Source organism: Somniosus microcephalus, chromosome 3 (assembly GCF_052327205.1).
Source record: "Somniosus microcephalus isolate GS21.2 chromosome 3, FLI_Smic_1.0, whole genome shotgun sequence".
Lineage (NCBI taxonomy): Eukaryota > Metazoa > Chordata > Chondrichthyes > Squaliformes > Somniosidae > Somniosus > Somniosus microcephalus.
The window spans coordinates 351,643,124-351,669,439 of record NC_140989.1 but is presented as its reverse complement, the minus strand read 5'-3'; the positions used below and the strand labels follow the sequence as shown (position 1 = coordinate 351,669,439).

General features: G+C 48.9%; 1 protein-coding gene across 1 annotated transcript in view; it reads right to left on the bottom strand.

Annotated features, from left to right (window-relative positions):
• The window catches only part of LOC147122347 (uncharacterized), a 43,308-nt gene extending 18,235 nt beyond the window's left edge, over nt 1-25,073 (bottom strand). Inside the window, exon 1 of the mRNA XM_085978259.1 lies at nt 24,894-25,073. Within this exon, the coding sequence (XP_085834385.1) occupies nt 24,894-25,073 (180 nt within the window). The remainder of the gene's footprint in view (nt 1-24,893) is intronic.
• Nucleotides 25,074-26,316: the final 1,243 nt, after the last annotated feature.

Below are 26,316 nucleotides of genomic sequence, written 5' to 3'. Positions count from 1 at the left end.
GATCTCTATGTGCATCATGGCGAATAAAAATGTATTCCGCCTTGTGAAGCTCCGTGGGAACGTGTGACCTCTGCGGCCCGTGGTGCGAAGTGGGCACCGGTGTGAAACATCTGGCTGCCTCTTGATGGCTAGCAAGCTGGGCAGACGCGGACCATGGCTCTGTCGATGTTGGTAGGAAGTCCCCTGGGACTCGCAGCGGCTGACCATAGACAAGCTCCACTGATGAAGAGTGAAGGTCTTCTTTGGGGGCCGTGCGAAGGCCCAAAAGGACCCACGGTAGCTTGTCTGCCCATCCAGCGTCCTGGAGGCTGGCCCTCAGGGCGGCTTTTATTAAATGGTGGAAGCGTTCGCAGAGGCCATTCGCCTGTGGGTAGTAGGCTGTGGTGCGGTGTAATTTGACACCGAGTCCTTGGGCCACTGCATTCCAGAGTTCGGAGGAGAACTGCGGTCCCCTGTCCGACGAAATATCTGCGGGCACTCCGAAACGGGCAATCCAGGAGGAAATGAACGCTCTGGCCACATCCGCCGAAGTAGTGGATGACAGGGGGACCGCCTCTGGCCATCTGGTGGTGCGGTCAACCATGGTCAGGATGTGTGAAAAACCATGGGAGGGTGGGAGTGGTCTTACCAGGTCCACGTTGACATGGTCAAAACGTCGCTCCAGAACTGTGAAGGCGGACAATGGAGCTTTGATGTGGCGCTGTACCTTAGCCTTTTGGCAGACCACGCAGGTGTTGGCCCAGTCGCGGACATCTTTGTGCATGCCATGCCATATGAGTTTTGCTGACATCAGTTTCTGAGAGGCCTTCATTCCAGGGTGTGACAACCCATTTATGGCGTCGAACACTTTGCGGCGCCAGACGACCGGCACGACAGGGCGAGGATCCTGTACGGAGACGTCACACAACAGCGTGGTACCTGCCGAATGGAACTTGACGTCGGCCAACTGGAGGCCAGTGATGGCCATTCTGTAAGCCTGGACTTCCGGGTCTGAGGCTTGGTCCGCTGCCATGAGGGCGTAGTCGATGCCCAAATGAACCGTATTGACGATCGCGCGGGAGAGGCAGTCTGCCACCAGGTTGTCCTTACCGGCCACGTGCCGTATATCCGTGGTGAATTTGGATATGTAGGTCAGTTGACGCTGCTGTCGGGCAGACCACGGTTCGGCGGTCTTGGACATGGCAAAGGTCAGCGGCTTATGGTCCACAAAGGCGGTGAAAGGACGTCCTTCCAGAAGGAACCGAAAATGGCGGATGGCCAGAAAAAGGGCGAGCAACTCCCGGTCGAACGTGCTGTATGCTCTCTCGTTCTGCCGTAGTTGACGGCTGAAGAATGCCAACGGCTGCCACGTCCCGTTCACCCACTGCTGTTGCACGGCACCGACTGCGTAGTCTGACGCGTTGGTGGTGAGGGCGATGGTGGCTCCTGGCAGCGGGTGCGCCAGCATGGTGGCGTTGGCTAAGGTGCTTTTGGTGTCGGCGAACGCTCGGGCCATGTCCTCCGTCCAGTCTACCGGGTTCTTGCCAGTCTTGCCCTTGAGGGCCTCGTATAGGGGCTGCATGAGTAGTGCCGCCTTAGGCATGAAACGGTGGTAAAAGTTTACCATGCCTAGGAATTCCTGCAGGGCCTTTATGTTCTGCGGGCGTGGAAAAGATGTCACCACCTCTACCTTCGAAGGTAAAGGAACCGCTCCCTCTGAGGTGATGCGATGCCCCAGGAAATCAATTTGGTGCAGGCCAAACTGACACTTGGCCAGGTTGATAATCAGGCCGTGTTGGCTGAGGCGTCGAAAAAGGGTGCGTAGGTGACAGGTATGTTCTTCCTTGGTAGGACTGGCGATTAGAATATCGTCCAGGTAGACGAAGAGGAACTTGAGGTCCCACAGCACGGAGTCCATCAGGCGTTGGAAAGCCTGGGCTGCGTTCTTTAACCCAAACGGCATCCGTAAAAACTCGATGAGGCTGAATGGGGTGATGACTGCGGTCTTCTGGACGTCTTGTGGATGAACTGGGACCTGGTGGTAGCCCCGGACGAGGTCGACTTTTGAGAACATGGTGCTCCCTACCAAATGGGCAGAGAAATCCTGGATATGGGGGATCGGGTACCGATCAGGAGTGGTGGCGTCATTTAGCCGTCGATAGTCGCCGCATGGCCGCCATCCGCCGCCAGGCTTCGGGACGATATGGAGGGGCGAAGACCAGGGACTATTCGACCGGCGAATAATCCCTAACCTTTCCATGGTTGCGAACTCCGCCTTTGCGACCGCCAGCTTGCCAGGTTCCAGGCGCCGGGCCCGCGCGTAGACCGGGGGCCATTGGTGGTGATGTGGTGCTCCACACCATGTTTCGTGGCTGTGGAGGAGAACGTGGGTCTTGTCAGGTCGGGGAATTCACTGAGCAGGCGAGTGAACTCATCAGGAGTCGGGAACGCACAGGAGATGGTGCGTGACGTAGTGTTACTGTGGTAACACGGAAGAGAATTAAAAGTTGCTGCGTTGATCAGCCGCCGGTTCCTAATGCCAACCAGGAGGCTGTTGGTGCACAGGAAATCCGCGCCGAGGAGGGGCTGGGAAACTTTGGCCGTAACAAACTCCCAGTGAAAACATTGTCCCCCGAGGCACAACTCCACTCGCCGTCTGCCGAAGGTCCGAATAGTTCCGCCATTGGCCGCTTCAAGGGCGGGGCCGTGATTCCCCGTCTGCACATCGAGGGCGGACACGGGTAAAATGCTGCACTGCGCTCCGGTGTCGCACAGAAAATGACGACCGGAGAGAGTATCAGTGATGAAGAGCAATTTTCCCGCGTTGCCGACCGCCATCGTGGCCGCGGAGTGCCCGTTAGACCCGTTCCTCGGTGGTCACATTGTAAGTTGTTGGTTTTTGGGGGGAAAACTGCAGGGAGGGCGGCAACGCTTCGCCTTCGCGCTGAACTGCGCGTGGTAGAAACACAGCCCAGCAGGCTGACGAGCTGGGGCGGCGTCTGTGGGGGATGGGTGCCTGTGGCGGCGCAGTACTGCCGAGTTACAGCGAAAATTTTGTCAGCCTCCGCAGCGAGTGTTGCGCAGTCTTCTATTTCAGATCTGGCCAGGGCAGCTTGTACCTGTTCAGGCAGTTGGCTGAGGAAAATTTCGCGGAATAGGAAACATTCCTGTTCTGAGCCCAGGAGTGTGAGCATTCGGCTCATCAATTCTGAAGGCTTGGAGTCCCCGAGCCCGGGCATAGCGAGTAATCGACGGGCGCGCTCCGATTTTGTGAGCCCGAAAACCTGCAGTAACCGCGCTTTGAGGGTTTCATACTTGCGCTCCGTTGGGGGGTTTTCAAGGCGGCTGACAATCCGAGAGGCGGCAGAGCTGTCGAGTGCGGAGACCACGTAAAGATATTTGGTCTGATCCGCATCGATGTTCCTCAGGGCGAACTGGGCCTCGACCTGAATAAACCACGAGGGCACTTGCTGCTCCCAGAACTGCGGTAGCTTTAGCGAAACGATGTTTGTTTCCATGCTGTGCTCTTCTTCTGTGAAAACGTTCACAAAAACGGGGTCACCAATGTAGGAATTGACGAATTCCAACGAATAACTGAGATCGACACAGGAGAGCAATTAAACAGGTCTTTACTCAACGGAGATGCCACGAGGACTGCCTGGGCAGCCCCGTGGTTTGCGACGTGACGTCATCGCGTTTGCCCGCGTTTTCCTGCGCTCTTAAAGGGGCCACGCCCCGTACATGCAAACTCTATATACAAAACACAGTAATGCCTAACACAATGGTACAGGCTTAGGCTGGTGTTAGAACATCGTTAAAGGGAATTATATACAGTTATCCAGAGTCATTCAGTGGTTCTGCTATACTATATACTAGCTGATCGCCCACAACCGTAATCAACATGTAAAGTGAGAGCTGAATGCAGATACTAACCGAGGAGAAAGAATTATGAATGGGCAGGATTCGGGTGAGAACCCCATGTGTTCTTTAAATGTTATAATATATTCAAAATGGTTACATCAGCTGCATTTATGTTCCTATAAACAATAACAAGTGTGGAAGGAGTGTGCCATTAATCAAATTTGAAGGGAGGTTGTGAATAAAAATCTGGAATTTAAATGTTTATTTAAGTAGAACCTTTCGCTAACACTAAGTACTCGTACAGGTTTATTTGTTACAAAAGGAAAGATACAATGGAGCTGAATCTTTTCTTAAGTTTCATATATTTCTTATCCATTCCTATCAAAACCCAAACCTTAAACAGATGGGCAGTAAAGGTAAGGAGCTGCTCCCCCAAGTTACATGCAGAGATCTATGTGTTAATGTTAAGTGTGATATATAAGCAAAATAAATGTATTTACCTGCAGTGGCTAAGGAAAGTTTTTTAAAACGTTATTTCCTAAGACCAACCAAAAAAAAAAATTTACTTCATGGTTTCTGGGGAGATCGCTCACAAATTTCTTTACAGATCCATCCCTCGCTTCCACACCCTCTCACAACAGTTTCTTTTAATAATTCTTCGGGATGTGGCCGTTATGTGGTCGCCACTTATTGCCCATTCCTAGTCGCCCCTGAGAGCCTGGTGGTGAGCCGCCTTCTTCAACCACTGCAGTCCGTGCGGTGAAGGAAAAAAGAAGTGTGACCTCTGACACACCACGATCAACACCATGGGAGATCTACTAGTTATTCAATAAAGATTACAAGTCTACTGGGGGAAAAGTCTAATTTTATTACGAGTGACAATGAACCACTTTGACGCAGCCAAATAAATGTGACAGTAGAGGGGCCAGATGGCAACAACAAAATTACATAGAATTTACGGCCCAACTGGTCCATGCCGGTGTTTAGGCTCCACACAAGCCTCCTTCTACCTCTCTTCATCTAATCCTGTCAGCATCTCCCTCTATTCCTTTCTCCCTCATGTGTTTATCTAGCTTCAGTCAGCTGTGGCTCAGTGGGTAGCACACTTGCCTTCTGAGTCATTGAAGGTTGTGGGTTCAAATCCCACTCCAGTGGAACTTGAGCTTATAAAGCTAGGCTGACACTCCCAGTGCAGTGCTGTGGGAGTGCTGCACTGTCAGAGGTGCTGTCTTTTGAATGAGACACTAAACCGAGGCCCCGTATGCTCTCTCAGGTGGATGTAAAAGATCCCATGGCACTATTTCAAAAAAGAGTAGGGGAGTTATCCCTGGTGTCCTGGGCAATGTTTATCCCTCAATCAACATCACAAAAACAGATTATCTGGTCATTATCACATTGCTGCTTGTGGGAGTTTGCTGTGTGCAAATTGACTGCTGTGTTTCCCACATTACAACAGTGACTACACTTCATTGGCTGTAAAGTGCTTTGGGATGTCCGGTGGTCGCGAAAGGCGCTATATAAATGCAAGTCTTTCTTTCTTTTCCCCTTAAATGCATCTATGTTATTCGCTTCACCTACTCCTTATGATAGGCAGTTCCACATTCTTACCATTCTCTGAGCAGCTGCTTCTCCTGGGGGATGGAAGCACATCTCCAGTGAAAGGGTCTTTAAAGAAATTTCCCTATTGCATTTACTGGTGACTATCTTAAATTTATGGCGATAACAAAATACTGCAGATGCTGGAAATCCAAAATAACAACAGAAAATGCTGGAAAAACTCAGCAGGCCAGGCAACATCTGTGGAGAGAAAATAGAGTCAACGTTTCGGGTGAAAACCCTTTGTCAAGACTAAAGAAGCACAGGAAGTGAAATAGATTAAGAGGCCAAGCTGGGAGAGAACAAAAGAGAAGAGACATTAAGAGGTATTCAAAACCAGACGAGATGGTGATAGGACTAGTGGAGACAAAAGACGACTCTAGATTAGGTGTGAAATGTGCTGGCAGAATGGGAGACAGCTGCCATGTGGGAGAGAGAAAAAAAGGTGGGGGGGGGAAGGGCCAAAACAAAGGTGGGGATAAAAAATATAAGTAAAAATGCAATGGGGGCCGAGGTTATGATCTGAAATTGTTGAACTCGATACTGAGTCCGGAAGGCTGTAAAGTGCCTAATCAGAAGATGAGGTGCTGTTCCTCGAGTTTACGGTGAGCTTCCGTGGAACAATGCAAGAGGCCAAAGACGGTGAGGTCCGAGTGGGAATGGGGCGGTGAATTAAAATGACAGGCGACCGGAAGCTCGGGGTCACCCTTACGGACTGAACGGAGGTGTTCCACAAAGCGGTCACCCAATCTGCGTTTGGTCTCCCCAATGTAGAGGAGACCACATCGTGAGCAGCGAATACAGTATACTAGATTGCAAGAAGTACAAGTAAATCACTGTTTCACCTGGAAGGGGTGTTTGGGGCCCTGGACAGTGGGAAGGGGGGAGGTATAAGGGCAAATGTTACATCTCCTCTACATCTATTTTCTCTCCACGGATGTTGCCTGGCCTGCTGAGTTTTTCCAGCGTTTTCTGTTGTTATTTTAAATTTATGGCCCTAGTTTTGGGGTCTCCACTACAAAAGGAGAAGTACAATACACACCAAATTTCACTGAGATTGAAATCTACAGTGAAGTATAAAATGGAATGATACATTACTTAATAGCAGAACCGCCATGCTTACAACAGAAGACTGTTAAGAGGCCTCAGCAATTGCAAGGAACACAATCAGTAAAGTTTCTTACATTTTTTGGAATATAAAGGGTTGCAGGAAAATAAAAATCTAAAACCAGTGTCTAGTTTTGACAGAGTGCACAATTAAGATTGGATACCAACAGATAAGCACAGTGAGATGCTACTCAACCCCAGCAAGAGAAAGAGGTAGATGACCAAGAAAAAGAACAAATTCATTTCACATTCCTCTCCAATTTATAGTAAGTTTCTATTAGCATGCTAATAAATAATAATCAATAAGGGGGTGATTTTCTCAATGGGGAGCTTTTGGAGGTGGGACTCCCACTTGTCGGGTTTCAGTCCCGCCTCCATCAATTTCTGGCCAACCCACGCTATTTTCCCTTGATTGACCTTGTTAAGCCCGCCCAGCAGGCTTAGCAGGCCAATTAAGGGAAAGCCGGTTGCAGAGAACGTCAACGTATGACGTTTCATCTGTCAAACATTTTTGACAGATGAATTGTCATCGTTTGACAGCTCAGTGAAGCTGTCAAACACTGACATTCTCTGTATTTTGATGAGGTCTTGAATTAAACCTTTTTCTTTTGCATAAATGAGATGGTTGTTGCATTGGAGAATGCAACGGCCATCTGTCATCTCCAACGTGGAGGTCAGAGACTCTCCGCATACCCACCGATTGAAGCCTGCAGGAAGAAACAAAGGTAAGTACACTTTTACTAACACTTTGCACTTACCTCAGATACTCACCTCTCCACACTTACATCCATCACTTACCTTCACAGCACACTTTTGCAACCCCCCCCCCGACCCCCGCAGAACCCACTACTCGCCTCGGTGACCTGGCGGGTTTCGGAGCCTTCGGGAAGCCCGCACTTGTGAGGGCAAAAAGGGGATAATCCTATTTTCTGCCTGTTAACTACCTGTTAACAGGCTGTTAATAGACTTTAATCCCTTCCCGCCTCCAAGGAGACGGGACCCGGCGCGGGACGGCTACCCGTTTCCTAGGAAGATGGCATGGAGGTGGGTTGGGCACCCGCCCCCAAATTCTGCCATTTTCCTTGCAGTCCCGTCTCCAAACCCGCCTCCCCGGGGCTGGCAAGATCGCGCCCTAAGCATCAAAATTTCCCTAACTTCTATAATAAGCTTTCAATAATACTTGATAGAATCTTGCAAATTGGATGTATATTAATTGTCTAGAATCAGCTCTTGTGCCTGAGGTAAAAAAAGTTCCCATTATGAAAATATTTTCAGTTCAGCCAGTTTAATGAAAATCTTTCTTTCCGAATATATTTTCCTCTTCCATTCTGTGAGTCATTAGAAAACCCCCATCATGGATTTGGAGGAGGCCATAGATAAGCATGACAGCGATGAGATACTTGCAAAGGGAGGACACCACAGCCCTGAAGATCCTGGAGCTGGGGTCCAATTCAGTGCAGGAGGACCTGAATCCTTTGGCAGGTGTTGCAACGCGGCATTTTTGGATGACATCATATAAACTCTGAGAATCTATTAAATGGGTACAGTGCATGTGCACCCATGGGGTGATGTAATACTCTCCAGTGGCCTGGATGAGTGCAGCTCCAACAACACTCAAGAAGCTCGACACCATCCAGGACAAAGCAGCCCGCTTCATTGGCCCCCCATCCACCACCTTAAACAGTCACTCCCTCCACCACTGGCGCATCGTGGCTGCAGTGTGTACCATCTACAAGATGCACTGCAGCAACTTGCCAAGGCTTCTTCGGCAGCACCTCCCAAACCTGCGACCTCTACCACCTAGAAGGACAAGGGCAGCAGACGCATGGGAACACCACCACCTCCAAGTTCCACTCCAAGTCACACATCATCCTGACTTGGAAGTATATCGCCGATCCTTCATCGTCACTGAGTCAAAATCCTGGAACTCTCTCCCTAACAGCACTGTGGGAGTACCATCACCACACGGACTGCAGCGGTTTAAGAAGGCGGCTCACCACCACCTTCTCAAGGGCAGTTATCGATGGGCAATAAATGCTGGCCTTGCCAACGATGCCCACATCCCATGAACGAATTAAAAAAAGGTTGGGCGTCAGCTCCACTATACACCAAATCACACAAGGGTGAGTCCACTGACCCAATATGCTCAGAATGTCTTTGAAATGGTGCAGCATAGAGATACACAGTTCTAGGATGATACAAGAACTGAGAGATTATACTTACCAGGAAAGATTGAACAGCTAGGGCTCTTTTCTCTAGAAAAGAGAAGACTGAAGGGTGACCTGATAGAGATCTTTAAGATTATGAAAGGGTTTGATGGGGTAGATATAGAGAAGATATTTCTACTTGCGGGCGAGACCAGAACTAGGGGCCATAAATATAAGATCGTCCCTACTCAGAAGATGGCTTCTGGCATGGAGAACAACATCATGGAAAGCAACTCGCAACCCCTATTGCCGGCCAAAGCTGGAATGATTGCAAAGGCCAAAAATGTAAATTTTGAATACAAAAACTTTTTACTTTAACAAACTCTATGTGTGTCATTTATTCAGGACAAACAATTAGAAACAAACACAACAAATCATGAACGAACAGAACTGGTTCTCACAAGATGGAGATAAACAGCTAAACAGTAAACAAATGTAACCAGATGAACCTCGACCTTTACTACAAACATTCCCACCATTTATTTAGCCCTCCTACTGTTGGGCCTTCGAGGGTGATCTCCATCCCCTGCGCACTTCCCCCCTTCCCACCCTACTGCTCCTCCATAATAGGGCCCCAGTGGCTGCAGCAAGGGTGGTGGAAGGCTGCTGAATGTCAGATCCAGAGGCTACAGATGGCCTTGAAGGACGCCCTCGACCAGCTCTGGGCCTGGAGGCCCCGGATGCAGACTGCACCAACTCTGCATGGGCGGCAGCAGTCTGGGCTGGCTGTGTTGCAGGCGGTGGCAGGTGCAATGGGGAAGTGCCAGTGATGGGAGCAGGAATGCTGTCATCCTGAGAGAGGACAGCACCTTCCTGCTCGACCGACACACTGGCACTCCCACGGGGCAGCACCTCAGCATCCGGAGCAACCTGCTCGAGCACAGATTGCTGGCCTGCTGCGGCACCGTGGGAGCCCGGGTCAATGTGGCCGACCCAGCGATGATGGCAGCAGTCAGTGCTTGCGTTGCCTAATCTGAGACTGCGTGAGAGCAGTCTGAGACTGGATGGCACCAGCCAATGACTGAATTGCAGCAATAAGCCGTTGCGTTGCGTCGGCCTGTGCTGCAGCGGACTGCTCCATGCTCCTAGCCAGTCCATCCATGCTTTCGGGCACCCTTCCCATTGCACCCATGAGCTGAGTGTGCATGTTCAAGGCCTGGGTATTCATGGCTGCGATGACGCAGTCCTCCTCTGAGTCCTGTGCAGCAGGACTCGCTTGCCTACTCGCCCTCTGGGGAGATGGCCCCCGAGCTTCCCTACCCCCATGGCGTTGCTGTAGCCCGCTGGGTCCCGGAGCTTTGACCTCATCAGACCCTTCCTCCCTGCTCCCCTCCAGGGAAGGCATGGTCCTAGTGTCGGTATGGGCTCCCTCGGGAGACGCTGGCGCTGAGGCTCCGGCTTCCTCTTCCTCCTCGCTTGGGGCGTCGCTCCCACTGGTTGGTTGAGGGCCAGGTTGGTCAGCTAGTGGTTCACTATCTGAAAGCAGGGAGGTACAAGAGTGGCTTTAGCGTCAGGACAGGGGGGCAGGAAGGGAGCAAGGACTGGAGACATTTAGTAAGTTGGATTGAAGGTGTAAAAGGCCGGTGCTGTGAGGGGCAAGTGGAATGAGAGAGGAGAGAAAGCTGATAAACTTACCATTGCTGTCCACAAGGGGGTCGACCTCTTCAGCCACCACGGCACCTATGACCTGGCTGGCAACGATCCTGTTCATGCACGCCTCCAAATCGGTGAGGGTGTGTAGGTCAGCCGGTCCTCCTCCCGTGCATTGCTGCTGCCCCCTGCTATGAGATAGCTTGGCCTTCAAGAAAAAGGACGGCGCCTGAGTAAATGTGCAGCCATGTGCTTGCCTGATGTGCCTCTCATAGTTGAATAGCCCTTAATGTATGCAAGGTGTGGAATGTGCGTGTGTGTTTTATGAGATGGCCATAGGCCTTGGATGAGTGTTGGGCATTTGGGATTTTTAAACCCTCTGGGCACAGAGTGAAGTTGAGATGGAGGGATGTAGAGGTATTGAAAAGCAGCCACTCACACTCACCACCCGAGTGAGGTCGTTGAACTTCTTCCCACATTGGGTGTGGGTCCTCGGCACCAGGCTCCTCGAGGAGATGTACTGAGCCACCTCCCTCCAGACTCTTCTGTATTCACGGGACAATGGCCTCCTGCCACTCTGTGTGTAGAGCAGTGCCCGTTGCCGCTCCACAGCACCAACCAGAGCCACCAAGGCCTGGTCGCTGAAGTGCTGAGCTCTTTCCCTGGGCCTATCCATTGGTGGTTCCAGCAGAATTGATTTACAGGTCTCTCCAGGCGAGATTCAAGGCTGCAATGAGCAGGTTAAGAACTGGTCGGCGCCAGTCCGTCTGTGTTCCATTGTTAACAGACATCACCTGAGCTTCGCCGGCGCTCTGAGATAGCGCCTCGCTCCTCGGCATTAGTGCCTTAAGAGAGGTGTGTAGCGTCTGATTTAGCACTCCAATCACCTCCAGGGGCGATAGAGGCCAAGTTTGCAGTCAGAGGCGATAATTAGCGCTGGGCGCTAAACTTTGCACCCAGCCGATAATAGCGCCCCAAACGGGGCGATACCGAATTTCTCCCCCATATATGTCTTACAAATGCAGTAACCAACAGTTTCTGTGCTCTGAAACTCACCATCTGCAACATGATGGCATCCTTGACACCACTTCTGCAGCTGTCAGCTTTTCACAAACATCAGAACAGACTCAAAACACGCCAGGGTGAGCTGACATGTTCCCCGAACAGCGGGTAACCCGTGGGGGAGAAGGTAAAATTAGAAGTAAGCCTCAAAATACTCTTCAATTGGCTCTTAACAAGCCATTTAAGTAGCTGCATTGTCTCCCCCGCCGCTTGGTGTCAGGGTCAGTTCTGCGCTGACAGACCCGACACCTGGGAGACTCGCGTGGAGACGGGTGGACAGCGGGTTTTCTACCCGCTGTCAATCTTTGCTGCTTTGACAGCGGTCCCACCTCCAAACCCGCCCCCTCAGCGCTATTAAACTTGTGGCCAAAGATTCTGTCAGTCTCAGAGCACCTGAAATGTTTTGGAGCCCAGCCTCCAATGTTGCCTCTGAGCCGTGCTGCCATGCGGCCGCGCAGCAAGCTGCAAGGTCCTGCACAGACCCCTCATCGGTGTCTCCATTTTAAATACTGCACACCTGCGGAAATTTAAAGGGGCCACGCATTAAAAGAAACAGTCCACGCACAGAACAAAGCGCAGCTTACAGGGAACATTGCCCGCCACCCCCTCACGCATTGAGAAATGCCTAAGCAGCTGGAATGGAATCTCCAATGGGCATAACCCTACACAAAAGCAAAATACTGCGGATACTGGAAATCTGAAATAAAAACAGAAACTGCTGGAAATACTCAGCAGGTCAGGCAGCATCTGTGGAGAGAGAAACAGAGTTAACGTTTCAGGTCGGTGACCTTTCATCGGAACTGGAAAAAGTTAGAGATGTAACAGGTTTTAAGCAAGGACAGGAGCAGGGAAATGGGGGAGGGACATACCCTTGGTCTGCATAATAATAAGAGTAGCAGAGGCAAGAGACAGCACCGCACTCCCCATTACCCCGATTGGCAGTGTTGCATTTGTGCTTGTTTTACGCGGGTTTATTACTCTCTGGCATTGGTAAATGAGCGCCCCAGGAAATCTCCGTATTGTTTTGTTATTCATTCACGGGATGTGGGCATCGCTGGCAAGGTCAGCATTTATTGGCCATCCCTAGTTGCCCTTAAGAAAGTGGTGGTGAGCCACCTTCTTGAACCGCTGCAGTCCGTGTGTGTTAGATCCGTGGTTCAGTGGATAAATAATCACACGGATGCTGTACATTAACAATATAACAGGTCTTTACTGGAGGAGGGTAATCTCTAGACTGGGGTACAGAGGCATGCGCAAAGCCTATATACCGGTGTGGTCACTGCCGGTACTACAGTATACAGGAGCTGTAAAAAGTAGTTCTGACTTAAAGGCACATACACTACAATTCCTCCCCTTTTAGATTAATAATACCCCCTTAATATTCAAATAACAATTACATTTTTACATGTACATTAAATAACAAAAGTCCATTTATAGATTCAGTCTTTGGGGCGGCTTCCTGACCCTTTCGGGATAGCACCTTTCTAGAGGTTCTTGTTCTTGGTGCAGAGGCGATTCTGACCCCTTTTCATCGGGTAGTTCATCGGGTTCCACTGCTACTGGGTCTGAAGTAGAAGCTACCGGTATGTCGGGTTCATCCCCAGGTACTCGAGACATGGGGTTGACGCGTTCCTGTGACGCTAAGATCTGATCGATGTGGCATCTCACAATGTTCTCCCCAACATCCACTGTGTACATTAATGGCCCCTGCCTTGTACATATCGTTCCGGGTTGCCACTTCTCTGTTCGATAGTCACGGGCCAAGACTGGTTGCCCTACATTGAAGCTCCTTGTCGGCTTCTCATTGATGTGCTGGAATTGTTTGTCCTCAACATTTCTTCTCACATTTGGTCTGAGCAAGTCCAGACGAGATCTCAACCTTCGGTTAAAGAACATCATGGCCGGGGTCTGGTTGGTAACTGCATATGTCGCATTTCGGTAGGCTAATAAGAAATTGTCTATCTTATGCTGTAGTGGAATTTCCTCGTCGCACATGGCCTTCATCGCCTTCTTAAAGGTTTGCACGAACCTCTCAGCCAATCCATTGGTGGCTGGACGATACGGGGCGGATGTGTAATGCCTTACCCCATTCCTTTTCATGAATTTTTGGAACTCGTCGGACACAAACTGTGGTCCATTATCAGAGCAGATCTGCTCTGACAAACCGTTTCTGGCAAATATGGTCCGTAGGACTGCAATCGTTTTCTCTGTAGTGGTTGAAGACATCTTTATCACCTCAGGCCACTTTGAATGAGCATCCACTGCTATTAAGAACATTGAGTCCATGAATGGACCAGCGAAATCAATGTGCACCCATTGCCATGGAGAGGAGGGCCACTCCCATGGGTGTAGAGGGGCATGTGGTGGTGCATTTTGGACCTTCTGGCATCCTAAGCAGCTCTTACTTAGGTCTTCGATTTGTTGATCGATTCCCGGCCACCAGACATAAGCCCTAGCAAGGCTTTTCATTTTCACTCCCCCCAGATGACCTTCATGTAGCTCATTTAGCACTCTCTCCCTTAACTTGGGTGGAATCACCACTCTGGATCCACACATCACTGTCCCCTGGCATACTGACAGCTGTTCTCTTCTGGATGAGAATGCTGGCAACAGTGAGTCACCATGTGTTGGCCATCCCCTCACCGTCAATTCATATACCTGTGACAGCGTCGGATCATTGCGGGTCTCCTTCTCTATATCCGCGTTTGTTACTGGCAATCGTTCAATTATCGACGAATAAAATATCTCGATAGGGTCCACTGCTGGTGCTTCCTCCAGAGTAGGCAGTGGCAGGCGCGATAGCCCATCAGCGTTCCCATGCTGTTTTGTGCCTTTATATTCTATTTCATATTGATTCGCCCCTAGAAACAGGGACCATCTTTGTAACCGCTGTGCAGTCATTACTGGCACGCCCTTCTTAGGATTAAAGATGGAGACAAGTGGTTGGTGGTCAGTCAGCAAGGTGAACTTCAGCCCATGCAGAAAGTGGTTGAATTTTTTTACTCCCCATACTAGGCTGAGGGCCTCCCTGTCAATCTGGGCGTAGTTGCGCTCGGCTGAGGTTAGTGACCGAGACGCAAAGGCTACTGGCCTCTCCAACCCATCTGGGAATTTGTGCGACAGCACCGCTCCAATGCCGTAGGGTGATGCATCACATGCCAAACGAATTGGTAGTGCTGGGTTGAAATGCGCCAACACCTCTTTTGATGTGATCAATTCTTTACACTTCTGGAAAGCTCATCTACGTTCGTCATCCCACTTCCATGGTACCCCTGTTTGCAGTAGGGTGTTCAGCAGGTGTAATACCGTAGACAAATTTGGTAAGAACTTGTGGTAATAGTTTACCAGCCCAAGGAACGACCTCAGTTGTGACACATTTTCCGGTGCTGGAGCCTTGACGACTGCCTCAATCTTGTCAGGGGACTTATGTAACCCCTCTTCATCGATGACGTGGCCGCAATACGAGATCTGTTTCTGGAAAAACTCGCACTTGTGGCGATTAGCTCGTAGCCCATACTCCTTTAATCTGGTGAGCACCTTCTCCAAGTTAGTGAGGTGATCACCGTCATTTTCGCCCGTGACCAAGATGTCGTCCAAATAACACTGGGTCCCTGGAATCCCTTGCAGGACCTGATCCATCGCCCTTTGCCAGATAGCCAGAGTCAAGGCTACTCCAAACACCAGCCGATTGTATTGATAGAGACCTTTATGAGTGTTGATCGTAAGGTAATGTTTCGAAGCTTCTTCTACCTCCATTTGCAAGTACACCTGGGCTAGATCAATTTTGGTGAAGCGTTTACCACCAGATAGCGAAGCGAAAATATCCTCAATACGTGGAAGCGGATATTGCACCATGTGAAGGACTGGGTTCACTGTCACCTTAAAATCCCCACAGATGCGGACCTTCTTTGGTTCCCCAGGCGTATTACTCAATGACCTCTTCATTACAGAAACGATGGGTGTAGCCCACTCGCTCCAGTCCACTTTGGACAGTACTCCTGCACGTTCCAACCCTTCCAGCTCTGCTTCAACAGCTGGTCTGATTGCATAAGGCACTGGCCTGGCCTTCAGAAACTTTGGGCTTGCATTTTCCTCTATTTGAATCGTTGCTGTTATTCCTTTTAGTGTTCCTAGTCCCTCCTGGAACACTTCTTTTGCGTCAGTTAGCATTTTTGACAGTCGTCCAGGTGTGACGTCGTCATCCTTTTTGGCCTCAACCTTCAGTGCCTGTATGGAATGCCAATCTAATTGTATCTTCCGGATCCATTCACGTCCTAGCAGTGGTGGTCCTCCATTTGGCAATACATATATATCCATTTTAAGTATTTCCTGGCCTTTATATGTCACTTTCACCCTTATTTTTCCTTTGGGGTAGACTTTTTGCCCCGTATACATCTTCAAGACAATCTCTGTAGCTTTCAAGTGTATGTGTGAAAATAGCCGCTTGTAATCTCTTTGATTTATGACTGTTAGAGCTGACCCTGTGTCCAATTCCATTTCCACTTGGACTCCGTCTATCTTGAGTGTAACCCAGATAGTCTGGTGATCCTCCATTTTGGTTACATTATGTAGTTTCAGACAAGCCAGCTCCTTGCTTCCGGAGTCTGTGTCACTTTTCTGTTCGCCTGAACCACTGTCCATCACCTGGTGTACCTTTTTGTACTTCTCCTGTGGAGATTTCTTACTGTTGGTTTTCTTCCCAGACCTGCAGACTCTTGCTATGTGTCCTGTTTTCCCACACTGTCTGCACACTTGGTCCTTGAACCAACAATCTTTCTGGTCATTTGCTGTTCTGCCGCAGCGATAGCACTTCCCTGTTCCATAGGTCATTTCGTTGGTGCCATATTCTTGCGGTCTCCGTTGTATCTCTGCAGCGCCCCTTGCGGCTGCTTCGTGTGATACTGCCATACTGAAAGCTTTGTCCAGCGTAAGGTCCTTTTCTGATAGAAGCCGTTTCTGGGTTCCTTCACTTTGTAGCCCACACACAAACTTGTCCCTTAACGTGTCTGCTAGTCCCGCTCCAAACAGGCAGTATTTTGATAGCTTGTGCAGTTCCGTTAGGTACTCAGCATTGCTTTCGTCTTTGTGTTGGTTCCTTTTATGGAACTTAAATCGTTCTGCTATCAGCAGCGGTGTGGGGTTTAAGTGGTCCTGTAGGATTTCTACTATGCTTTCAAAATTCTTGTTTACCGGCTTCTCTGGGGTTATTAGATTTCGCAGTAACCCATAAGTTTTTGCACCCATGGAATTTAACAGAACCAGTGCTTTATTAGCATCTGGCACTTCATTCGCCCTGCAGTACACCTCAATACGTTCCACATATGTCGCCCAATCTTCGACTTCATTGTCGAACGTAGAGATACTGCCACTCTTCGGCATCCTTGGTTGTGCGTTAACTATCACCAATGGCGCCTCCCGCGCTTCCCCTTCTTCTCCGCTGGCACAAAATGGCATCTCCCGCGCTTTCCTTCCTTCCCGCGCTCGCCCTTCTTCTCCACTGCGGCTTCTCAAAGTGGCGTCTCCCGCGCTCTTCCTTCTTCTCCGCGGCTCAATGGCGTCACCCGCGCTCTCCCTGCTTCTCCGCAGCTCAATGGCATCTCCCGCGCTCTCCCTGCTTCTCCGCGGCTCAATGGCGCCTCCCGCGCTCTTCCTTCTTCTCCGCGGCTCAATGGCGTCTCCCCTGGCTTCGCCCCGCGGACCCTGATCAGCCCGTGATCCCTGGCTGTGCTCTGCGTGTTCTTCTTTTGATATTTTTTGACGCCGCTCAGTCTAGAACCCGGCTGTTTCTTACCCTCTCTCCCTCCGGTTTGCAGTATTTTTCCTCGACGCCGCTCGGTGTTCAACCCCCGGCTGTGCCCTGCGCTCTTCACCCTCTGTCTTACCCCATCGACGCTGCTCGGCTCTCTCTCTGCCGTCGGTCGGCTCCAGCCGCCGCTGCTCGGGAAGGGTCTGCTCCGGACCTGTCGTCGGTTTCTTACTGCTCGTTGTGGCTGGGGAACCAAGCCCGGCTCTCCACAGCCTCCCCAGCGAAGTTGGATCTCTGCCTGACTGCTGGGCGGTTGCTCGTGGTTGACGCCCGTGTTCCTGGCCTCGACTAATTTTCTTTTTTTTTATGTTGCAGGTAGATTCGAATCGACACTCTTCGCCACTGTTAGATCCGTGGTTCAGTGGATAAATAATCACACGGATGCTGTACATTTACAATATAACAGGTCTTTACTGGAGGAGGGTAATCTCTAGACTGGGGTACAGAGGCATGCGCAAAGCTTATATACCGGTGTGGTCACTGCCGGTACTACAGTATACAGGAGCTGTAAAAAGTAGTTCTGACTTAAAGGCACATACACTACAGTGTGGTGAAGGTACTCCCACAGTGCTGTTAGGGAGGGAGTTCCAGGATTTTGACCCAGCGACGATGAAGGATCGGTGATATATTTACAAGTCAGGATGGTGTGTGACTTGGAGAGGGACTTGGAGGTGGTGGTGATCCCATGCGCCTGCTGCTCTTGTCCTTCTAGGTGGAAGAGGTCGTGGGTTTGGGAGATCCTGTCGAAGAAGCCTTGGCGAGTTGCTGCAGTGCATCTTGTAGATGGCACACACTGCAGACACCATGTGCCGGTGGTGGAGGGAGTGAATGTTTAAGGTGTTGGATGGGGTGTCAATCAAGAGGTCTGCTTTGTCCTGGATGGTGTCGAGATTCTTGTGGGTTGTTGGAGCTGCACGCATCTAGGCAAGTGGGGCTTTGGGGAGTCAGGAGGTGAGTGACTCGCCACAGAATACCCAGCCTCTGACCATTTCAAAGACATTCTGAGCGTATTGGGTCAGTGCATTCGCCCTTGTGTGATTTGGTGTATAGTGGAGCTGTTAAAGAGCTGACACCCAACCTTTTTAAAAATTATTTAATGGGATGTGGGCATCGTTGGCAAGGCCAGCATTTATTGCCCATCCTTAACTACCCTTGAGAAGGTGGTGGTGAGCGGTTTTGCTATTAAGGCTGCAGTCCGTGTGGTGAAGGTACTCCCACAGTGCTGTTAGGGAGGGAGTTCCAGGATTTTGACCCAGCAACGATGAAGGATCGGCGATATTTCCAAGTCAGGATGGTGTGTGACTTGGAGAGGAACTTGGAGGTGGTCATGTTCAATGTATCTGCTGTCCTTGCCCTTCTAGGTGGTAGAGGTCGCGGGTTTGGGCAGTGCTGTCGAAGAAGCCTTGGCGAGTTGCTGCAGTGCAGCTTGTAGATGGTATACACTGCAGCCACGGTGCGCCGGTGGTGGAGGGAGTGAATGTTTAAGGTGGTGGATGGGGTGCCAATCAAGCGGGCTGCTTTGTCCTGGATGGTGTCGAGATTCTTGAGTGTTGTTGGAGCTGCACTCATCCAGGCAAGTGGAGAGTATTCCATCACACTCCTGACTTGTGCCTTGTAGATGGTGGAAAGGCTTTGGGGAATCAGGAGGTGAGACACTCGTCGCAGAATACCCAGCCTCTGACCTGCTCTTGTAGCCACAGTATTTATATATTCCTTCCATTCGGCAAGATCGGTGCAGTATCCGGCATAATTTAAGTGCCATTGCGATCCAGGAAATTCCAATGTGTGTTTGTAAGCAAATGGAAACAGGTCTGGCAAACACTTTTAATCATGACTGTGAGATCAGAACAAAATGCAAAGACACTTTTTAAACCATGTGTTTAAAATATATTCCTGATGCTATCGCAGGATTTGTTTTCAAATATTTGCACGTTTGCTGCATGTCTGTCAGACTGCGCCATGTAAGCTTTCTTAAGTCTCTCTTACATCTTATATCCTAAAGCTAAATTAATACATTAAGACGTGAGCTTGGTTGCAAGTGGGAAAAGCTGACTTTGAGAGTGATTTATCAGGTGCCAATGTGTATTTGCACATGTACCTTTAATTGTTCATATTTATTACTTTGGCTGCATTGCAATAAATTTGTAGATAACATTGTCTGTTTGCAATTTTGTGCTATGACTACCAATCTGTTACTTTCCCATATTTGGTTAGGGTCCTATGTGTGTTGTGCAGGGGTTGATTTCACTAATCCTTCAACATACTTGTGTTCTACTGCCCTCGCTTCAAAGGACCAGATTAAGTAAAAGAATTTCTCCAGATCACTTTGAATGGATTTGCAAAGTTCTCCCTCCCATTAACTGTTGTGCTTGTCTGCGCCTTTACTTTGTCTCCTGACCAGCTGATAACGTTGCTGGCTTTCATAATCTGTTGAATGTCGGGAGGCGGTCATGGCTGTCTAATGTCTTTGGGGAGAATGTCAGTAATAGACTGTTCATTACAAACACTGTGCCCTGGTCATCGCTCAGCGCAGACTGGGCACAGTGAGCGATCCCGGCACTGGAACGGGTTAGGCCCAAGTCACCCTCTATAGTGGACACTAGGCCTCATTTACACGAGGCCAGCGAACTGCTGACACCTGCTGGGAGTCCCCAGGCAGCTCGTCAGTGAGGAGGAATTCCATCTCTCAAAGAGGAGGGGTGAATTATGAGAATTTTCAGAAAAAGCTTGAAAAGATGTTAGAAGTGGTTAGACCAGACTTGGAGTACTGCGAACAGTCCTGGTCCCCATATTATCAAAAGGGTACAGAGCAACTGGAGAAGGTGCAAAAAAGATTGACTAGAATGATACCTGAACTGAGAGGGTATTACTATCAGGAAAGATTGAACAGGCTGGGGCTCTTTTCGCTAAAACAGAGAAGACTGAGGGGGGTGACCTGATAGAGGTCATTAAGATTATGAAAGGGTTTAGAAACATAGAAGATAGGAGCAGGCGTAGGCCATTCGGCCCCTCGAGCCTGCTCCGCCATTCAATGCGGTCATGGCTGATCATCCAATTTCAGGACCCGGTCCTTGCATTCTCCCCATACCCCTTGATCCCTTTCGCCTTAAGAAGTATATCCAACTCCTTCTTGAATATATTTAATGAATTAGCCTCTACTGCCTTCTGTGGTAGAGAATTCCACAGGTTCACCACTCTCTGGGTGAAGAAATTCCTCCTCATCACTGTCCTAAATGGCTTACCCCTTATCCTTAGACTGTGACCCCTGGTTCTGGACTCCCCGGCCATCGGGAACATCCATCCTGCATCTAGTCTGTCCAGTCCTGTCAGAATTTTATAAGTTTCAATGAGATCCCCTCTCATTCTTCTAAACTCCAGCGAGTACAAGCCCAATCGTCCCAATCTCTCCTCATACGTCATTCCTGCCATCCCAGGTATCAGCCTGGTGAATCTTCGCTGAACTCCTTCCATGGCAAGAACATCCTTCCTCAGATAAGGCGACCAAAACTGCACACAATACTCAAGATGTGGTCTCACCAAGGCCCTGTACAACTGCAGCAAGACATCCTTGTTCCTGTACTCGAATCCTCTCGCTACGAAGGCCAACATATCATTTGCCTTCTTAACCACCTGCTGCACCTGCATGCTTACCTTCAGCGACTGGTGCACAAGGACACCCAGGTCTTGTTGCACTTCCCCTTCTCCCAATCTATTGCCATTCAGATAATAATCTGCCTTCCTGTTTTTGCCACCAAAGTGGATAATCTCACATTTATCCACGTTATATTGCATCTGCCATGCTTTTGCCCAATCACCCAACCTGTCCAAATCATCCTGGAGTTTCTCGGCATCCTCCTCACAGTACACACGCCCACCCAGCTTTGTGTCGTCTGCAAATTTGGAGATATTACATCTAGTTCCCTTGTCTAGATCATTAATATATATTGTGAATAGCTGGGGTCCAAGGAACGATCCCTGCGGTACCCCATTGTCACTGCCTGCCACTCGGAAAAAGACCCGTTTATTCCAACTCTTTGCTTTCTGTCTGCCAACCAGTTCTCTATCCAAGTCAATACCTTGCCCCCAATCCCATGTGCCTTAACTTTACACGCTAATCTCTTATGCGGGACCTTATCAAAAGCCTTCTGAAAGTCCAAATACAACACATCCACTGGTTCTCCCTTATCTATTTTACCAGTTACATCCTCAAAAAATTCCAGTAGATTAGTCAAGCACGATTTACCTTTTGTAAATCCATGTTGACTTTGTCCGATCCTGTCACTGTTTTCCAAGTGCTCTGCTATTACATCTTTTATAATGGACTCTAGCAATTTCCCCACTACCGATGTCAGGCTTACCGGTCTGTAATTCCCTGTTTTCTCTCTACCACCTTTTTTCAATAGTGGGGTAACATTAGCTACCCTCCAATCCACGGGTACTGTTCCAGATTCCATCGAATGTTGGAAGATGATCAGCAATGCATCTATTATTTCTAGGGCCACTTCCTTAAGTACCCTAGGATGTAGATTATCAGGCCCTGTAGATTTATCAGCCTTCAATCCCGTCAATTTCCCTAACACCATTTCCCTACAAATACTGATTTCTTTCAGTTCCTCCCTTTCATCAGACCCTATGTTCCCCGACATCTCTGGGAGGTTATTTGTGTCCTCCTTTGTGAAGACAGAACCAAAATATGTATTTAATTGGTCTGCCATTTCTTTGTTCCCCATTATAAATTCCCCTGATTCTGACTGCAAGGGACCTACGCTTGACTTCACCAATCTTTTTCTCTTCACATATCTATAAAAGCTTTTGCAGTCAGTTTGATAGGGTAGACGTAGAGAAGATGTTTCCACTTGCGGGCGAGACCAGTACTAGGGGCCATAAATATAGGATATGTCACTAATAAATCCAAAAAGGAATTCAGGAGAAACATCTTTACACAGCGATTGGTTAGAATGTGGAACTCGCTACCACAGGGAGTGGTTGAGGTGAATAGCATAGCTGCATTCAAGTGGAAGTTTGAGTAACACATGAGGGAGAAAGGAATAGAAAGATATGTTGATGGAGTGAGATGAAGAAGGGCAGGAGGAGGCTCATGTGGAGCATAAACACCTACATGGACCTGTTGGGCCAAATGGCCTGTTTCTGTGCTGTAAATACTTTGAAAGAAGTGTAAATGGAGATGAGGTCTAGGAGATGATAGCAAAAGAAAGAAAGAGAGTAAGAACTTATATTTATACCTTATTGTGCCTCTCAAAAAACATCCCAAAGCGCTTCACATAGAACAGATGGCTTTTTAAAGTGATTGTTCCCTGACACTGGCACTGGCCAGATGGACCACAATGGTCTTTCCCAAACCTATACATTCCTACGTTCCAATGTGTAAGGGTAAACCGGGAGAGCTTCTTCTCCCCGAGACGGACCCTCTGATATAAAGGGTCGACGTCTGCCTTATTCCCAATCAATCACTCGGAGTCCGGAGGTTCGTTCTGTAAAGCAACTTTATTCACAAGTCAACAGGGAAGACACTCATCCTGGGACGAATGCTCCCTGATCGCTGAAATTCTCCTGCCTTATATATAGGTTTTGTTCTGAGTCGTGGCTTCTGTTTGCAATTAGGTGCATTACACGTATACATTTCTTTCATCATACAGTTGGCTTCGGGTGCAAATTCTTGTGACCTGTGTGCATTGGTCTTGTAACCCCATACTTTATCTCTCAATACGTTCCTCAGTTAGTGATTCACGGTTTGTGCACTTTGGCCACGACTACACCAGACTTCCCTTCTGAACATTGTTCATAACCATTCCTTATATGGTTGGATATATGCTCTGTTCCTTAATCCCCTCATCTTAGCTCTTTTAACCCTTTCACAATGTCATTGTTCTTATGAAGTTAAGAAACACACTATTCCAGTAGTGAGAGAATGTGGTTCCTCACTTCTTTATTTAGTGCTTGTACCTCCTGATTTAGTTGTACAGGTAGACTATCCTTTATCCAAAAACCTCGGGACCAGCCGTGTTTCGGTTTTCGGAAAATTTCGGATTTCGGAAGGTATTTTATAAGAATGGGAAATTTGTCGGGGGTGGGTCGGCGGGGGGGTCGGGGGTGGGGGTCGTCGGGGTCGGCGGGGGTCGGGGTCGGCGGGGGTCCGCGGGGGGGTTGGCGGGGGGTCGGCGGGAGCCGGGGTCGGCGGGGGTCTGTGGGGGGGTCGGCGGGGGGGTCAGCGGGGGTCGGCGGGGGTCGGGGTCGGCGGGGGGGGTTGGCGGGGGTCCGCGGGGGTCATCGGCGGGGGTCGGGGTCGTGCGCCACTCTGGTCATGTCGTGCGCACAACTTACGCTGAACGAAAAAACCTTCGGTTTTTAGAGGGTTTCGGTTTTCGGAAGTTCGGATAAAAGGTAGTCTACCTGTACTAAGTATCGCCTTAATCTATCTTGTACTGGTCCTGGTTCTCCCACCCTTCCAGCCAGATCCTCTGGTAGTCTCATAGCTTGTCCTGTCATTAATTCATAGGGGGTCAGTGCGGTCGTTAGTCCTGGGGTGGCTCGCAGCCTCATTAGTATGCTGGTAATAATTCCAACCATCCCTTCCTTGTTTCTTGGATGGCTTTTGTCAGTGTGTTTTTCAGTGTCCTATTCATTCTTTCTACCATCCCCGAGCTCTGGGGGTTATATGGTATGTGGTATGTTTGTGTTACGTGTAACAGCTTACAAGTTTCTCTCATTATTTTACCGGTAAAGTGGGTGCCGTTGTCTGAGTCAATTTGCAGAGGCACTCCCCAACGGGGTATAACCTCGGTAGCCAATATTAGTGCAACTGTTTTTGCAGAGCAATCTCGGTGGCAAAGACTTCCACCCACCTGGTAAATTGGTCAATTATTACCAGGCAATATTTTTTCCCCCGATCCTGCGCTAAGGGGCCGATAAAGTCAATTTATAAGTTTTCCCAGGGTCCTTGGGGACTGGGTTGGTTTGCTACTCTAACTCTACATCTCTGTCCTATATTATTCTTAGCGCATATTATACAGCTGTAGCAATATTTCACTACTTCCCGACCCATCTTTGGCCACCACCAGTACTGTGTCAGTAGGTGCAACATGTTACTTCTGCCAGTATGTGTTACACCATGGTATAGCGCCATCAGTTGTCTGCAACATCCCGGTGCCACCACCTGGTTACGGGGGGCCCCATTTCCAAATTCCATCCTGTAGTCGAGCACCTGCTTGTCTCCATCTCTCTTTTCCCTCTTTACTACTATTTTCTTGTGCCTCCATTATATTCACTTCCTGTACCCCACTGGCTGTCATGACCATATTTATTTCATTTTTGAACACGTCCTCTGGTTGCATTTCTTCCGCAGCTAGTTTGGCGGCTAGATCTGCATACCTATTCCCTATAGGGGCCTGGTCCTGGGGTTCCTGTGAGTCCATATCCTCTATCTTTGTGTGGGCTTTTATTTTAATTACCGCTGCCTCTAAAGGTGCCTGTGCAGCCTTAACTAACCTTTCTATTAGGTTTCCATGTTTTACTACCTCTCCCGTAGAGGTCATGTACCCACTTCTGGCCCATAGTGTCATATAATCATGCAGCACTCCAAAGGCATAACGGCTGTCGGTATAAACATTGATCCGTTTGTTTTTTGCTATTTCCAACGCTTTTATTAAAGCCACTCGTTCCGTTACCTGTGCTGACTTATCCCCATAAAGGGCTCCTTTTAACAGGGTCTTTCCTTCTTGATTTACTACTGCCCACCCTGTTCTGGGTTCTCCGTTGATATACTTTCGGGATCCATCTACATAGATTATCATATCGGGATTTTCTGGTGGGTCTTCCTTTACTCCACTACCTATTTCTTCCTCCATTTTCATCTGACAACTGTGCCCTTCTCCTTCTGTTAATATGCCCGTGGCTGGATTAACCCCGGTATGTTTTTGTATTATCACAGTTCCATCCCTGGGGAGTAATATAGCTTCCCATTTAGCTTTCCTGCTATCCGATATAGACCGCAATTTTCCTGTGTTGAGTAGTTCCACTAATGTATGTTGGGTATGCAAAATTACCTTCCCCATCATCACTACTGGTTCACTTACTCGCACCGCCCAGGTGGCGCAATCTATTGCAGCCACACATCGTGGCATCGCCTTTGCTTTTCTTTGCAGTGTAATACGCAACGGGTCTCTGTTTCCCTCCGTGATCTTGCATTACCACGGCTGAATAACTCTCATGATCTAAATTACAATATAGGTGGAAGGGTCGAGTGGGATCTAATAATCCTAGGGCAGGAGCTGTTATTAATTCCTGTTTAAGGGCCCTATATGCTTCCTCCTGCTCCGTCTCCCATTCTATCTTATCAGTGGCGGGCCTCCCCCCTTTAACTAACCGTTGAATTGGCTCTGCTTTCTCTACAAAGTCTGATATAAAATTCCTGCAGTAATTAAATAGTCCCAACACTTTCCTCATTTCCTGGATGGTCACTGGCCTTGGCATGTCTTTTATGGCTGCCTTTTGTTCCTGCGGGAGTGCCTTATACCCCTGGCTAATTTTGTGTCCTAGATACTTTACTTTGGAAAGTCCAACCTGTGCCTTTCTGGGTTTAATTTAAAGCCAGCTTTCTTAAGTGTCTGGAGGGTGGCTAGTAATGCTCCCATGTGTCCTTTGGCATCCTCTGATGCAATCATTATGTCATCGACATATTGGAGTAGGGCGCTCTGGTACTTTGATAGGTCTAACTCAGGACACGGTATAATATATTTGGACTACTGTGGGACCCCTGTGGGACCCTGGTCCATGTATACGGTCTATCCCTGACAGTAAAGGTGAATTTCCCTTGTGATGCCTCTGCCAATGGTATGGACCAGAATCTGTTCGCTATATCCAAGACTGTAAATATTTTAAAGTCTGGTTTCAGACCATTAAATATCTTATTCAATACAGTCTACACAGATGTACACCAACCAGGATTTCACCGTGGCCACAATGAAAGTCTGGTTTTAATAGGTTAATTTACATCAGTAACTCCAATTTAATCCAGATCAAAACATTTTTTTTAAACTAACCAGTATCACTTGGAAAAGAAAGAAACCATAGCCACATTAACCAAGAAAC